Source organism: Colias philodice, chromosome 20 (genome assembly GCF_061535455.1).
Source record: "Colias philodice isolate Cphi_HAF_F1 chromosome 20, ilColPhil1 Martin Lab GWU primary, whole genome shotgun sequence".
In the NCBI taxonomy this organism is placed as follows: domain Eukaryota; kingdom Metazoa; phylum Arthropoda; class Insecta; order Lepidoptera; family Pieridae; genus Colias; species Colias philodice.
The window spans coordinates 5,312,512-5,327,933 of NC_143105.1; the positions used below are offsets into that span (position 1 = coordinate 5,312,512).

At 33.2% G+C, this 15,422-nt stretch overlaps 4 protein-coding genes and 1 pseudogene across 5 annotated transcripts; 4 read left to right on the forward strand and 1 right to left on the reverse strand.

Moving 5' to 3' along the window:
* Positions 1 to 2,267: 2,267 nt before the first annotated feature.
* LOC149479434 (larval cuticle protein A2B pseudogene) lies at positions 2,268 to 3,434 on the forward strand (annotated as a pseudogene). The gene is made up of 3 exons (XR_016317288.1): positions 2,268 to 2,273; positions 2,476 to 2,704; positions 3,023 to 3,434. The product of XR_016317288.1 is annotated as a larval cuticle protein A2B pseudogene (transcript).
* A 1,688-nt stretch (positions 3,435 to 5,122) lies between these two features.
* LOC149479435 (cuticle protein 8-like) lies at positions 5,123 to 5,899 on the forward strand. Its single transcript, XM_089708150.1, has 2 exons — positions 5,123 to 5,215; positions 5,285 to 5,899. The coding sequence occupies exons 1-2, from the start codon at positions 5,123 to 5,125 to the stop codon at positions 5,780 to 5,782; spliced, it is 591 nt and encodes a 196-aa protein (XP_089564276.1). The 3' UTR covers positions 5,783 to 5,899.
* A 1,841-nt stretch (positions 5,900 to 7,740) lies between these two features.
* LOC149479436 (cytochrome c oxidase subunit 5B, mitochondrial-like) lies at positions 7,741 to 9,014 on the reverse strand. The gene is made up of 2 exons (XM_089708154.1): positions 8,852 to 9,014; positions 7,741 to 7,916 (listed from the first exon to the last, which is right to left on the reverse strand). The coding sequence occupies exons 1-2, from the start codon at positions 9,012 to 9,014 to the stop codon at positions 7,741 to 7,743; spliced, it is 339 nt and encodes a 112-aa protein (XP_089564280.1).
* A 1,916-nt stretch (positions 9,015 to 10,930) lies between these two features.
* Positions 10,931 to 11,889, forward strand: LOC149479437 (larval cuticle protein A2B-like). The gene is made up of 2 exons (XM_089708153.1): positions 10,931 to 10,998; positions 11,295 to 11,889. The coding sequence occupies exons 1-2, from the start codon at positions 10,987 to 10,989 to the stop codon at positions 11,808 to 11,810; spliced, it is 528 nt and encodes a 175-aa protein (XP_089564279.1). The 5' UTR covers positions 10,931 to 10,986; the 3' UTR covers positions 11,811 to 11,889.
* Positions 11,890 to 14,087: 2,198 nt separating this feature from the next.
* Positions 14,088 to 15,140, forward strand: LOC149479438 (larval cuticle protein A2B-like). Its single transcript, XM_089708152.1, has 2 exons — positions 14,088 to 14,167; positions 14,517 to 15,140. The coding sequence occupies exons 1-2, from the start codon at positions 14,156 to 14,158 to the stop codon at positions 15,060 to 15,062; spliced, it is 558 nt and encodes a 185-aa protein (XP_089564278.1). The 5' UTR covers positions 14,088 to 14,155; the 3' UTR covers positions 15,063 to 15,140.
* The last annotated feature ends 282 nt before the right edge of the window (positions 15,141 to 15,422 follow it).

Genomic DNA, 15,422 nt, shown 5'->3' on the forward strand with positions numbered 1-15,422 from the left:
GGAGAAAGACGCGAGAACATGAGGAAAAATATATTCAATTAGAACCAAAAGTAGATAATTACACTGACTCATTTATAATAACATTAAGAAATTCCGACAACGAAACATCGAGTTCTTCGAGCGATGAAAGTTACAGTGAAGTAGAAGATTATGATTATGATTAAATAGATTCTTCTTCTTCTCTATAGATACTGCTTTCTGAATTGGTGGTAAATGTTAAAACTGTTAAACTGTTATGACGATTCAAAAGTGCTTCTAGAAGAAGTCTAATTGTATAAATGTTTGAGTTTGAGTTTAAAACCAATAGTGTGAAAAATGAAAATTATACAATAAACATGTAACATATTTGTTAGCGCGTATTGGTAGGTATTACGTACTTACTACAAATATAATATTTCTTAGATATCTTTACTCGACCAAATTCAGGAATTTAATTATTATTTGATAATTGAATGATTATTAATACTTTTATCCAATTGATTATTATTAGAATAAATAATTAACTTCATCAATTGATTTACTTTTAAATTATAATTTTACAGGTAAATTATGAGAGCTTTCATAAGTAATTATATTTGCATATAATATATATCTACAACGCACCATTTTACAATTTAAGTCTAAAATGAAACTAGAGTCGCATTTATTTTTGAACATACTGTAAGTGAAATTGCATAAGTGTGAGTACTGTGAACATGCCAGCTTTCCCTAATTGACCGATATGTAGTTGTAAAATAAGAATTGAATTTTATGTTCCCTATCAACTCTACGTATAACAATACGTATAGTGACAATTTGGAATCGAATTTGAGCCGCCTTTGGTTTTACATGTTACGAAGGATGATATAATTGTAGCGAGTTTTATTATAGGAGCCTTTTTCAAAGTATTGCTTGCTTTTATCTTACTCTTTTATTAATGACTTAGTACTAACTAACAAAAAAATTTAATACTGAATTATGGTATGAAATGCCTATTTATTTTGACAATCGGTTATAAATGTAGAACAAAGTTAATAAAATCACATAATATGTATATTTGCGTGCTTGCTCTAGATATTGGATAATAGATACATTTATTAATATTATGTTTAAAGCACGCGGCAGATAAGTGACATGGCCATATGAGGACATTCCATTATTCCTTGTGTTTGTGTGTGTGGCCATAATATATAGCACACATGATTAATGTGCAGCTGTGACCCCAAAAAGATTAGAACCTTCAATACTGACAACCTGTATTATGAGACCTGTATTGCTAATAATCGATGAATACAAGCCATGTATTATAATTAGAACATAGTATTAAAAGAAACAACTTTTTAACGTCCCACTATTTTTTCAATATAAAATTAAACATGCTATTTCCAAGCAAATTGAATCTTAACCAAATGTGGAGATATTAATAATTGGATATGTTTATTTACTTCATGAGCTATAGTAATTTTATATTGATTTAAAATAAAGTTTTCATTTGATACTAATATCAATCATATAATTAGTTTAAACAGGTAAGTATCAAATATCCCCTTAAATTGTAGGTACTAAGCAGTTAAATGAAACTAACTCTTAGGGCTTTTTCACAATATACAACGTCTAAATTTTATAAAACATCTTTAAACTTTCACATATTTTAATAGACAAGCTGTATAAATGTCAGCAGCATTAATTCAGTACAATTACACCCGCTGACGAAAACACGGGCATAAACTGGAGTTATAACAAGGATCAGTCCTGGGAACTAAATTTTAGATAGTGGCTCGAATACTCTCTAGGCCCTAGGGCATATTAGCTACAGTACAATATATCATCAAAATCTGTTAAGTGGTTTTAGTTAAGTATATGTTTGTAATAGGATATTAGGTACTTACCTACTTTTTAACGTAGGTATGATGTTTTCAAATGGAAGGCAATTTTACAAACTAAAATTTAATAATCGCTCCTTTATAATTAAATGGTTAAGTGAACGTTGTGAAAGGGCCCTATGTTTCGCTTATCTGACTACTAGCTTTTGTTACATACATGCATATTTAAATCGTTCACGCCCATATTCTGACAAGTAACCCACTTATTTTATGTTATAAATTCGTGGTTTAGTATATTGTTGTAGACATAAATAATTCAAGTGACCGATAAAGGATATAGGGCCGTTATTATATAGATTATAGGTATATACATGCGGGCATATCAGTAGCTTAGTATATAAACTCGGTAGACAACCCTTGAGCAAACATAGTCACACAGCACTTGTCCGGCGAATAAACAACAATATGAAGGTAGGAGAATAAATTTAATAATCATTTAAATAAGAATTTCATTTGTTTAAATTGCCTTTTCATTTATAACATTTTTTAATTTTTTATTTATTAAATAAAATAAAAAGCATGATTATTCAATCTTTAACCGAAGCGAAAACGCTTTTTAAGTTTGAGGTTATGGCAATTATGCCGTATTCTTATTATTCCATTTTATTTTCAGGTAATAATCTTAGCCGCAGTTATAGTCTGTAGCGTATCAGCTGGTCTGATAGCACCCGCACCGTACGGCTACGCGCGGCCCTACGGTCTGGCACATGTAGCGGCTCCCATCGCAGTTGCCAGACCGGCCATCGCGGTGGCCAGGCCAGCTGCATATGCCGCTGCAGTGGATGACTACGATCCCAACCCTCAATACTCTTATGCATATGACATCCAAGACGCTTTAACGGGTAAATATTTACCAAAAACATATTTTTTAATTGCTGTTAGACACTGAAAGTTTATCAATTTTAAAAGCTTACCAAATTAACTAATTTTACTCAATCGTTAGAATTAACCTCATATTTTTAAATCCTTAAAAAAATTATATCCCTAATTAGCCATGTCCAATTATATGCTATGCCTCTGTGTAGAAAGTTCGCTTTATAATCATTTGCTTATATGTATTTATATTTATCAACAATATAACATTGTAAATCGTAATGAATTACTTATAACATCGCTTATTGTAAATTGTAATCATGTTATTAAATAAAAACATTTTTCAGGAGACTCCAAGAGCCAACACGAGACACGATCAGGGGACGTCGTGCAAGGATTTTATTCCCTTGTCGACCCCGATGGCACTAAGCGTACCGTGGAATACACCGCTGACCCCCACAACGGTTTCAACGCTGTAGTCCACAGAGAACCGCTAGGCGCTGTAAAAGCTGTCGCGCCCGTAGCTGCTTATCACTAGAAAACTTTCAATAGTTTCAATATAAAATAACTTTTATTTAACGCCTTTACATATGTTCGTTATAATCTTTTAGTACTTACATCTGTTCTAGCGTCGACAATATTTGAAAGATATTTTATATTGAAACGAAATGATTTCTTGAGGAGACCATAATATTGTTATTTATTGAAATATGTTAAATGTATGTTAATGCTAAGGTAATAAATAAGAGGAATCGTAAATGATATTTTCAATTTATCCTTTTAAAGTTTAATATTATATATTTATCGCTTTCACATGTCAAGAAGAAAATATCTACCTATAAATAATTAATTTAACATTTTTATCATAAAAAAACGAACCCTAATCAGTGAGTACATTATATGAAATTATATTTATTCAAGATTCAAATTTAATTCAAAAGTTTTAGTCTACATAAGTCATCATATACCTACCGAGGAATTAGCTGCAGGGAAATCAATAAGTTTTCCGGCTTTTTTGTAAGACTACGTGTTTTAATTTTCATAAATCTAATAATGGTAAGAATGTTGTTTAAAAAATTTAAAGAAAACTTGTAAAACTTTATAAGACTCAGATAATAATGAATCCAACACTAATATTGTTAACTGAGACTTAAATCAATGCGCGTTGATGTCTTTTTTATCAACGTTCCGAAAAGAATAAATGTTCTTATATCGTAGCTTAATTTTAACAGTAAAATGAATGAATGTGATAAGAAAATATTAGAAATATTTTTTTTCAATAAATATGTTTACACCTATAGTAAAATTTAGTACAATATTAAAATATTCAATGAAATTTTTTCCAAAACATGCGAGATCATTTCCATATTAACTTCCATAAATCATAATTATATATGTATTCAATACAAAATACAACTCAATCAGTATAACGCATAAGTAAAATTTCGTAAATGTTAAAATAATTAGCAATAATTAAGCAAGCCAAGGCTAATTATTTCAATTTTATTTTCAATTGAATGCAATTATCTACTACACGTTCACTTATTATTCACTGTTAGAATTGTTTCGTTTTAATGCATACAAAGATATGTTTTGATTATTGAACAGACTTGACTGTTCAGAGTAAAATAAAAAAATGTTCATGTTAAAGTTCAGTTTCAATAATGAAACACATTTCGTACGTTTACGACAGGTATTTTCAACTACATAGTTTACGAGTTATGTATAAATTTTACCCTAAGTATGGTGATAAACAGTTTTGAAATAAAATTATAATTTATTTATTTATTTTTATGGATTGAAAATTCAAACTTGAATTTTTGTATGATAATCAGAATCATTTTTAGTCTACTTTATAGATAACTATAATTACATAGAATATTCTTGAAGAAGTTTATATTTTAGTTTAGGAGATTTCTTCGCTAAAATTAGGATTCAGACAGACTAAACACTGCGGACATTGCATCAGTCTGTATTCGATAAGGTTCGACTATTATTACGACACTTCTCTCTCTCTATAGAACAATGTAATTTTAGTAAAATCTTTATTCCTTACGAGCAGTGAGATCCACAAGTTATTCCTGTATAAACTATAAGTTAAAAACTAAATAAAAAATAGATACTTATTTTCATAAATACCACTATTGTTAATTAATAATGTTTATGATGAAAGATATTTTCATGAAAAAAGGTGTAGTACGATCTAACATTTTTGTAAGTATTTCATTTGTAAATTGAAATTCGTAAGACGTTATTTAAAGTTCAACGTTCAAACGTACAAAGGCGTGAGAAATATTGTATTTCTATTACGATGGCACTATATGACGTAAACCTGTTGTCTATCTTCTTCAGTCCAACAATAAACAATAATTACGACGTAATTACTATAAATAAAACTACTCTGTACAGATTCGAGAGCTTGATTGCAATACAAAACATTCAAGTGAATGCAAGGCACTTCTATAAATACAACCAATGTCGCCAGCGTGTGCGATATTATTACGCGAACCCCTTTATCGAGCGCATTCAACATGTTAAGGGTAATAATAACAATAAATCAGTATAATTAATTAAAGTCGGTCGATTGTTAAAGTGATATTATATTTCAGGTGTTGTTGTGCGTGAGTGTGTTACACGCGACGCTTGCTATTATAGTGACGGATCCGCCGCCAACAAGCACGGAGTACAACTACTGGTACAATGTGGTCGACCCGTCCACCGGCGACACCAAGAGCCAACAAGAAATAAGACAAGGCGACGTAGTTAAAGGATCATATTCAGTAGTCGACCCAGACGGCACCAAGCGCATAGTAGACTACACGGCGGATTCTAAGAATGGTTTCAAGGCAATCGTCCGCACGGAGCCAGTGGTGTCTGCGAGGCCCGATCGCTTTTACCATCCCAATATATATCGTAAGCACCGTGCTCGAGTACAAACTCCTGTCTTTCATTCCGCCCCTTTGCCTGAATATTATTCACCGATATCATCTGACAACAACTTAATCCAAGACGAGCCGGTACTCTTCACTCCGGGCAATGATACGCGCCCTGAACCCCATATATTCCAACGTGGTGAATTTTTTATGCCCAATTATATGCATCATTAACGGAAGTGGGGAAATGAAGTAAATGATTGTATACAACTACTAGATAATATACAAGATGTTGAATTAATAACGAAATGTGATATTAGTTTAATGTTTGGTTTAAAATATTAAATTTTTGCACTAATTACTTTAATCCATATACCTACCATATATAATTAATATTATTTATCATTGTTGGTTGTCGTTAGAAGGTCATGCCTGGAAATAAAATCTTTATTGACTGTAACTTTTAAATATGTTTTATATTATCAAGGTTCGCGTTTAAAATCAGCAACCGGACTTAATAAGCAAAAACTTTTTAAGGTGTACATTAATTATTTATGTATATTTTTATTGAGGCGTATACCTATTTGCCGTTTAAAAATAGGTCACTATAGATAGATAGGTATATATTAGGTATGTAGAGTTGGGGTTAGCTTTATCGACGGATAGATATATATTTTTTTTGTTTGAAATTCATGATATAGTTTGGCGTCTGAAATATGTTCATTGTTCAACCAACATTGAAACTAGAACAGACGAATACAGAATTATAAATGTATGTTACGTATACATATATTTAGTTCCAGTTTCATTTAAATTATTTCTAAATGGTCGATAGTATGAATAGGTGGCATTTTTGATAACATCGGGACTTTATTACAGTTAAGCTAGTGATAAGGCCGTCCCGTCTAATTATAAGTTTTAGATTTGAGGATGTGTTTGTATACCAGCACAATAAACTGTTATAAAAAAAGCTTCGATTCGATTAGTTTTATACAAAAAAACGGGGCGAGGCAGCGTGATGAAAATGTAGTCAAAACTTTTAACAACTTCAATAGGAAAAACCACAGGAAATACGGATAATAACACATATACTATTTATATGCATTTATATTATTTTTTACAAAAAAAGCCATGTCAGGTTACCCTACGTTCACACGGTGACAAGATTTTCCGAATCCTTTCATCAAGTTTTCATCGGATCTGGAAAAACCGAATGTTGTATTCACACAGCACATCTAGAAATATCTGGTTCTTTTTTAGCAAGAGCGCGTGTGTATGAACGTATGTGTGTGTGAGCGTATATTGTATTGAATGCACTATACAACTGCACCGGATCTGAAAACTTGCAGTACGGCCGGATCGGTTTGTAGTCGCAAAATCTAAAAAACTGCAGCAAGATTCGGTTTTTTTTGCCATCTCTTGAAACATTGAAATAATGGTAGGTACCTACCACTAAACCGAATTCTGCAAAAAACAGATTCGGTAAAGAAAACCACGACATCGAGTGAACGTAGAGACGGATAAAAATGCCTTCTTCACTAGTTATGTATAAATAAATACCATGTTTCATGCAATTACAGCATAATTCAAAATATTTGTAGCTGTTTGATACTTATTACTTAATTCTAAAAATAGGTATCCACAAAAAAAACACATAACCATTAATTAACTTTATTTATTTGGATGAGTCTATTTTATTATTCATTATGAATTCTGCGTTATTATATATATTATATAAACGAATAACGCAGAATTCATTCAGTCATATTTAACGAAGGAATGCGTCTGACCTTACTGAATGATAGATCAAATCAGAATGAGGCTTTTCTTCTATTCTCATATAACCTAGTCTCACCCAACCCAAATATTCAGAGGAAAGACTCGGCACCCAAATTTAATTTAACTTTTATTTATATACTTATTCAAATAATATAATAGCTCGAACTTACGCTATGCGCGTTGCGCTATGCGAATAAATTACGCAAAAGTCTTTTTAAACACAAACTGCTGACTGCGCATCAATTTTAGTATTTAAATAATTTTAAATTATAATGTGTATTTCCAAAACCATGATCTATATTCAAATCTAGTATTATAAATGTGACAAGCTCATTTTATAGATAGCGCAAAATAAATACGTCTTAAACAAATAACAACAAATGCGTGTTTGAGCAAAAACAACCGATACTAAATTAAAGCGGGGCAACCGGGCACAGCTGAAACCAGTAGCCACAGCCGCATCGCTTGGGGCAGCCCTGGTGCAGCCACATGTACTCTAGGTGCATGTCATCTGGGTGGCAGAGGCAGGCAATCAAACGCTTGTTGCACGCGCTGGGTATCAGATTTGGGCATTGCCAAGTTCCTGGACCTGAAAATACATAACGAACATTAAAGTAGGTATTTGAAGACCTCTTTTTGGCTATAATGCGGTAGTAATAGTAAAATAATGAAGTTATACTAAAATTAAAATCTAATCTTTTTTCTTTATTCGTTGACAGATATTTTATTTCCCTATTTTATTTCTATGGCATAAGTATTAAGCGCGTCACACACGGTGAAGATACTATAATATTTTATGTTAAGATACTGTTATATTTTATATTACAGAATCTTAACGCATCCGGTATCAGCGTTCGGACCATCATTTTTCTTTTTGTCATTGCGTACTAAGACCCCTGTAGAACCGCCATCCTGTTACAAATGACGCGAAATTTTGTGGGTCATTTGTAACAGGATGGCGGTTCTACAGGAGTCTTAGTACGCAATGACAAAAAGAAAAATGATGGTCCGAACGCTGATACCGGATGCGTTAAGATACTGTAATATAAAATATAACAGTATCTTAAGATAAAATATTATAGTATCTTCACCGTGTGTGACGCGCTTAATGCTTGCGTGTAAGCTAACGAGCAAATGCAAGTAGAGAAACCAGCCCTTTAGTGTCTTCAATTAATAATAGATGGCGTTAAAAATATATTGTAATGTAAGATAATCATTCCAAACTGATTATGTTTATTTAATACTATGCGTTGTGTATGCCTATGAAGAACATCTCATAGAATAATGATTAATGCTCTACCTATATGTCATCTACAATTAAAATTCTCACTCTATCCTACTATCCAGACCGAACATGCTGACATCATCATCTTTGTTGAGCTACATTTCTTATGTTATCTGTAAATTGTTTTTTTATTATTTTCCTAAAGAAATTCCTAATTTACCTACTGTTCCATTTTTTTATTTGTAAATAAATAAGTGCTTCGTAACATAATGAGCCAGCAAGACATCAGCTTAATTTACCTTTTCTAATAGCCATAATTCGAAAAGGATCGCAATCGCCTGCTAAATGGGCAAGCATTTCTCGTTTCTCTATTCCCGTCAGCTGATCCAATGTGTCGTGAAATTGACCGTACAGGCGGCGACCTCCGCGGCGGAACGGGGATAAAGCTTTCCAAAAGCTCATTGCGATCTGCGCACAAACATTGTTATAGGAAACAGTTATATAAAAACTGTATATGTTATTATTTATTTATTTATATATTTTTTTAATGCTGAAACCATGTTAACTACTTCATTGTATTGTGTACAAATTAAATATATAAAAAAAAAATATGACAGTGCTTTAATTTAGGCTTAAGTCTGATATTTAACTATTAAGGTTTTATTGTTCTTCACTACGTAATATAAAACAACGTCGCTGTCTGTCCGCCCCTATGTTGCCTATGCTTAATTCTTTAAAACTACGGCACGACGAGTATTGATGTTTTTCTTTAATAGATAGATTGGTTCTTGAGGAAGGCTTTAGTGTTAAGTTTTCTACAAGGCGGGGCAAGCCATGCGGGGAAATCTAGTACAAATCTTATATATAAAAATGAATCGCAAAATGTGTTGGTAAGCGCATAACTCGAGAACGGCTGAACCGATTTCGATAATTCTTTTTTTATTATATTCCTTGAAGTACGAGGATGGTTTTTATGTAGATAAAACGTAAATATGTACCACGGGCGAAGCCGGGGCGGACCGCTAGTATATAATAAGTTTTCAAGGTTTATCAGATTAGGATGCAGAGAACGTCTTACGGGATAGCATAATGCGTGTAATCAAAATATTTAATTGAAAATATGTATGATATGGATTGTAGGTACAATATTATAGTTTCGTTAAAATTCTTATATAATATGGGATATATTATTTTGGAGGTGTATGTGAATAAGGTCACATTTATGATTTTATATGAATCTTAATGATCAGGTCGATGGGTGGTAAAATAAAGTATGGTGATACAGAATACTACAAACTGATGTGTTACAATACATATAATTCATGTATAAACGAGGAAAAATCTTACTTCTCACGATATATTCTTACTTAAACTTTTCTTATGACACTCAAATAATGACAACTGAAATATTTTACTTTTTTGCTGTCAAAATATTTGAGATGCGAATAAAAATCAAAAAAGGATATTTAAACTATTGAACAATCGATGTCTAAACAAAATGAATTGTGTGATCTATCCGGATTGTGATCCACTGTGGTGATCCAGATCTATCTGTCGATCTATCGCAAGTTCGATGAGCTTTTTTCAAAAGCTCATTGAACTAAAGCTAAGACGTTATAATAATAATAATTTTATAAAAATATTAACGTAATAATTTAAGCATAAGTTTATAAAACTTTAATTTTGTAAAACGGTATTGTAGGGCGATGATAAAAACAATATGAAGTCAAGGAGGTTGCCTAAAGAAAGCTGAGCGCAAGTGATATTTTGAGGAGATCAATCAAAGCATACTTGCTCTGGTTTCGCATTACACGAACAAATTAAAAAGGCTTCTGTTTACATGTATCTGCGTATAAATACTATCACTCTTAAAAAGTATCCGGTTACTGTCGGGTATGTCTGCGTTGTGGTATATTGCAATGCCCGAGGCTTTCAGCGATCGTATAAAAACTCGCTTCTGTTTGTATTACGGCACATTCAAATTGAGGTTTCCTCAGTGAAGTCACTGTCCATCCCTTATCAAAATGGCTTTTAAGGTGGGTTCACTACAGGCATATAGTTATTGGTCGATTGTTCTTGCTTTTATTGTTAATTGTTATACTTTTTTATTGGCGTTATTTTGTAACAGTATTGAATAGACAAAAGCTGGCTTAAGAAAGCTGAGCGCAAGTGATATTTTGAGGAGATCAATCAAAGCATACTTGCTCTGGTTTCGCATTACACGAACAAATTAAAAAGGCTTCTGTTTACATGTATCTGCGTATAAATACTATCACTCTTAAAAAGTATCCGGTTACTGTCGGGTATGTCTGCGTTGTGGTATATTGCAATGCCCGAGGCTTTCAGCGATCGTATAAAAACTCGCTTCTGTTTGTATTACGGCACATTCAAATTGAGGTTTCCTCAGTGAAGTCACTGTCCATCCCTTATCAAAATGGCTTTTAAGGTGGGTTCACTACAGGCATATAGTTATTGGTCGATTGTTCTTGCTTTTATTGTTAATTGTTATACTTTTTTATTGGCGTTATTTTGTAACAGTATTGAATAGACAAAAGCTGGCTTAAGGATCTCAGATTCCAGAATCATTATAAATCCGTTCAGGAAGGTTGAATTAAAAATAGCGCTGAATAAATCTTAAATATTACTCATAATTTTTTTTTTAATTTGGCGCACACAGAAGACCGTACCGGCGTGTGTCCCTGTTTAAATTTTAAAATAACAAAAACGTGTTTATCTTTTCAGTTCGTCGTATTCGTATGCGCGATCGCCGCTGCGCAAGCCGGTATCATCAGCCCCGTGGCTTACACCGCCCACCCAGCTCCAGTAGCGTATGCTGCCGCGCCCGTGGTCCATGCTGCACCAGTTGTGCACGCGGCCCCACTCGCCAAGGTTGCAGTTGAAGAATACGACGCCCATCCCCAATACAGCTTCGCGTACGACGTTCAAGACGGTTTGACCGGTGACTCCAAGAGCCAACACGAAACCCGTGACGGCGATGTTGTCCAAGGCTCTTACTCCGTTGTCGACCCCGATGGCACCAAGCGTACCGTTGAATACACCGCTGATCCCCACAACGGTTTCAACGCTGTTGTACACAAGGAAGCTCTCGCTGTGAAAGCTGTTGCTCCAGTCGCTAAAGTAGCTGCACCTGTTGCTTACGCCGCTGCCCCAGTCGTCCACGCTGCCCCCGTCGTCCACGCTGCCCCCGTCGTTCACGCTGCCCCACTTGCATACTCCGCCCCCCTCTACCACCACTGAACAACGAACTAGTCAATATACGACCCTAAAGTATTAAATACTATATTTATTGCATATAAATAAATGTATTATTAATAAATTTATAGTTTTTCTTTGTTTCATGAAAATGCATTTGAGACCCGAAGAAGATAAAGAAGATTTTAAAAGTGTAAAATAACACAAAAGAACAACATAAGGTCAAATCGATCTTAATAATATCGATATTATCATAATATATTATTTGGTTATTATCTTGTATGACCTACTTGCTTTTGCTGAGTAAATCCAAATGCTGAAAGGTTATCGAAACTTACCATGTCATTAACTGAAAGTAATTTATAGTTTGTTTTAGTGCTTTCGTTTTGTTTTTGTTGTTAAATGGCCTCTATTACAAGTACTTACAATAATTTATGAATTATAACACAAACATAATGGTAAATGTTGAATGCAGATCTAGATTACAAAGTTACAACTAGATCTTTGAAACATACCTAACAAATATCTACATTTAGGCGTTGTTATCATTGTTGTGCAACAAAACTGTATTCTTTTCAAACCTGCGGACCCGACAGACGTTATGTCTTGTCTTCGCGTAAATTGTCGAACCCGGTTTATATGGCCGTTATGTTTTCGCCGGTTTTCGCATTTTCATAATTTTTTGGCACAAATTTATTGAGTTTTTCTTTCATAAAATTCTCCTGACTATAACACATCATAATAAAAATTATCGAAATCAGTCGAACCGTTCACGCTTGATGCCTTGACCAAGTGTAATAGCCAATAGGGATTCATTTTAAATCTATACTAATACATATTATAAAGCTGAAGAGTTTGTTTGTTTGTTTGTTTGAACGCGCTAATCTCGGGAACTACTGGTCCGATTTGAAAAATTCTTTCGGTGTTAGATAGCCCATTTATCGAGGAAGGTTATATATCATTACGCTAAGACCAACTGGGGTGGAGCCACGGGGGTGAAACCGCGCGGAGCAGCTAGTTTTTATATATAGAGAAAAGAGATAAAAGGACTTGGAAGAAGAAAGTAAAAATCTAATGACCACCAATTGCCAGCCTGTAACCTAGAGGAATATGATTCGATGTGACTATTTGTACGGGTACTGTACGAATAAATTATATTTATTCCTACATTTATTCAATTTTTTTAAATTAAGAATGAACTGGATGATTAGCTTGTCATTGAGATTCTGGATGTTTAGACTCTTTGATAAAATAAAATTATTCGTACCTACGACTTCTGTACGAATAATAATACATACATTGTTTGTCCAGTACCTGTATTAATTATTATAAATTGTTCGTACAGTACCCGTATTAATAGACTCAGCCAATATGATTTGTCAGATAATATTATTTTCAAAGGGCATTTTTCGAAATATTTTTTTGAGATTATACTTATAAAAATGCATGTGACAAATATTTATATATGAAAAATAATTAATTAAGTGCATAATCAGTATTTTCATATTACGGGCGGTTGGTAGAGAAAGCTAACTTTTTGATTGTATAATTATAAAGAGTTAAGACCTATTCAGTATTAATTCATAAAATAGTTTAGATTAAAATAGATACTTATTTCCAATTTAAAAAAAAAGTTTAGATTATATGTACTTACTAGAAAATAATAATATATTATTTAATATTTTCTTTCAATGCTCTACTATGATAATATTAAGTATACTCTCACTTATCTACAAATACATAATATCATGCTACCAATTTTAAACCTCGTGAAAATATGGACACTCTTAGGAAAAATACCTTTTATATTCGTATAAAGCTTTTTTATGATTATCCGCCTGTCCACACTTTGCAATGAAACATATTTTAAACAAAAAAATTAAAAAAAAAACATGTATTTAAACTACCTATAGTTGTAATATATAAATTAAGCTTTAGCAATACACATTTATATTCTTACGTATAACCTATAATTATTTAGATAAACGCATAACTTTTCTTTTGTCGATATTTTATAGAAAAAAATAATAATTTCGCGATTTTATATATTTACGATTTGACGAGATTCAAAATTTATGAAAATAAATGCAGTACGACATAACTAATATGTTCTTAGATTTAATTAGTTATCCATAAAAAAGCAATTTCTGTCTTTTTAATTTTTATTGCCCGATTCTTTGATAAATGTACAGAGCCTGGCATTTACACCGTGTAGTCCTTGTACCATATCAACTGAAATACAACTGTATTGATCGGAATGTGTCATCAAGCCGCGCGTGTAAAGCCTCCATACTTTATTGTCAGCCTACGGCGTTTTGGGCCACCATATAAAATGTATGCAAGCTTTCTTAAGCATCATATCATATTGAAGCTTACAACAGTAAACTACAATGGCTTTTAAGGTTGGTTAATTAGAGTCACGTACAAATGTTGAATTAGAAAACGAACTAAAATCATAGTGTGTTAAATTCCTTGATTGATACCGAAATGATTTTTTTAACGAGTACTAAATATATGAAATGTATAAATTTCGTTAAAGAAGAAACTAATGTGTTTTCAATAATGTTACTGTGGACTATTTAAAATGTCGGAAACATTTTTAAGCTACATTTGAGTCAGCTTTTCAAGTTTATCATTCCACGTATAAAAGATTGGGAAATTTATGAATATACTCTATTGATTACTTGTATTTTATAGATTTTAATCGTTGAACGTAAAAAATAAATATTGACTGTAAGTTTATATTTACAGTTCGTAATCCTCGCCTGCCTGGTAGCGGCCGCTAGCGCTGGGCTGATCTCTCACTCTCCAGTCACATACCACGCTGCTCCAGTTTACGCTTCAGCACCAGTCGCCAAGGTTGCCTATTCCTCACCAGTAGCGAAAGTTGAAGAATACGATGCGCACCCACAATACAGCTACGCATATGACGTCCACGACAGCCTCACAGGAGATTCCAAGAGCCAACACGAGAGCCGCGACGGTGACGTCGTACACGGTTCTTACTCCCTCGTAGATTCTGATGGCACAAAGCGCACTGTGGACTATACAGCTGATCCCGTGAACGGTTTCAACGCGGTCGTGCACAAGGAAGCTCTCGGTGTAAAAGTAGCGCCCGTAGTTGCGAAAGCGGTGGCCCCCGTTGTTCACGCTGCCCCCGTGAATTATCACGCTACTCCCCTGAATTATCACGCTACTCCCGTGAACTATCACGCTACTCCCGTGAACTTTCACGCTAATCCCGTGAACTATCACGCTGCACCCATTGCCTACTCCGGCAACCTATACCACCACTAATTAAATTAGTATAAACTGTATATATTATGTACTTAAATGTAAATAAATTATTTTTACGATTAAATGTATTTGAATTTATGTTATAAGACTATTTTTTGCATGCTGCATAAGTGTTTTTTTTACAAATAATGTAATATGCCTAAGTAACAGATAGGTAGGACATAATTTTTGGGCAAACACAAATTTTGTTATTTGTGCTTCTATAAATCATGAAATAAATGCGACACAATCAAACAGATAGATGCGCTATAGAGTACAAAATAGAAATATGTACGTTTCGTTGATACGGTAGGTACCTACGTTTAATTTTATGATAATAATAATTCAACTAGCCGTGAATTATAGCTTATAGCTGTCCGG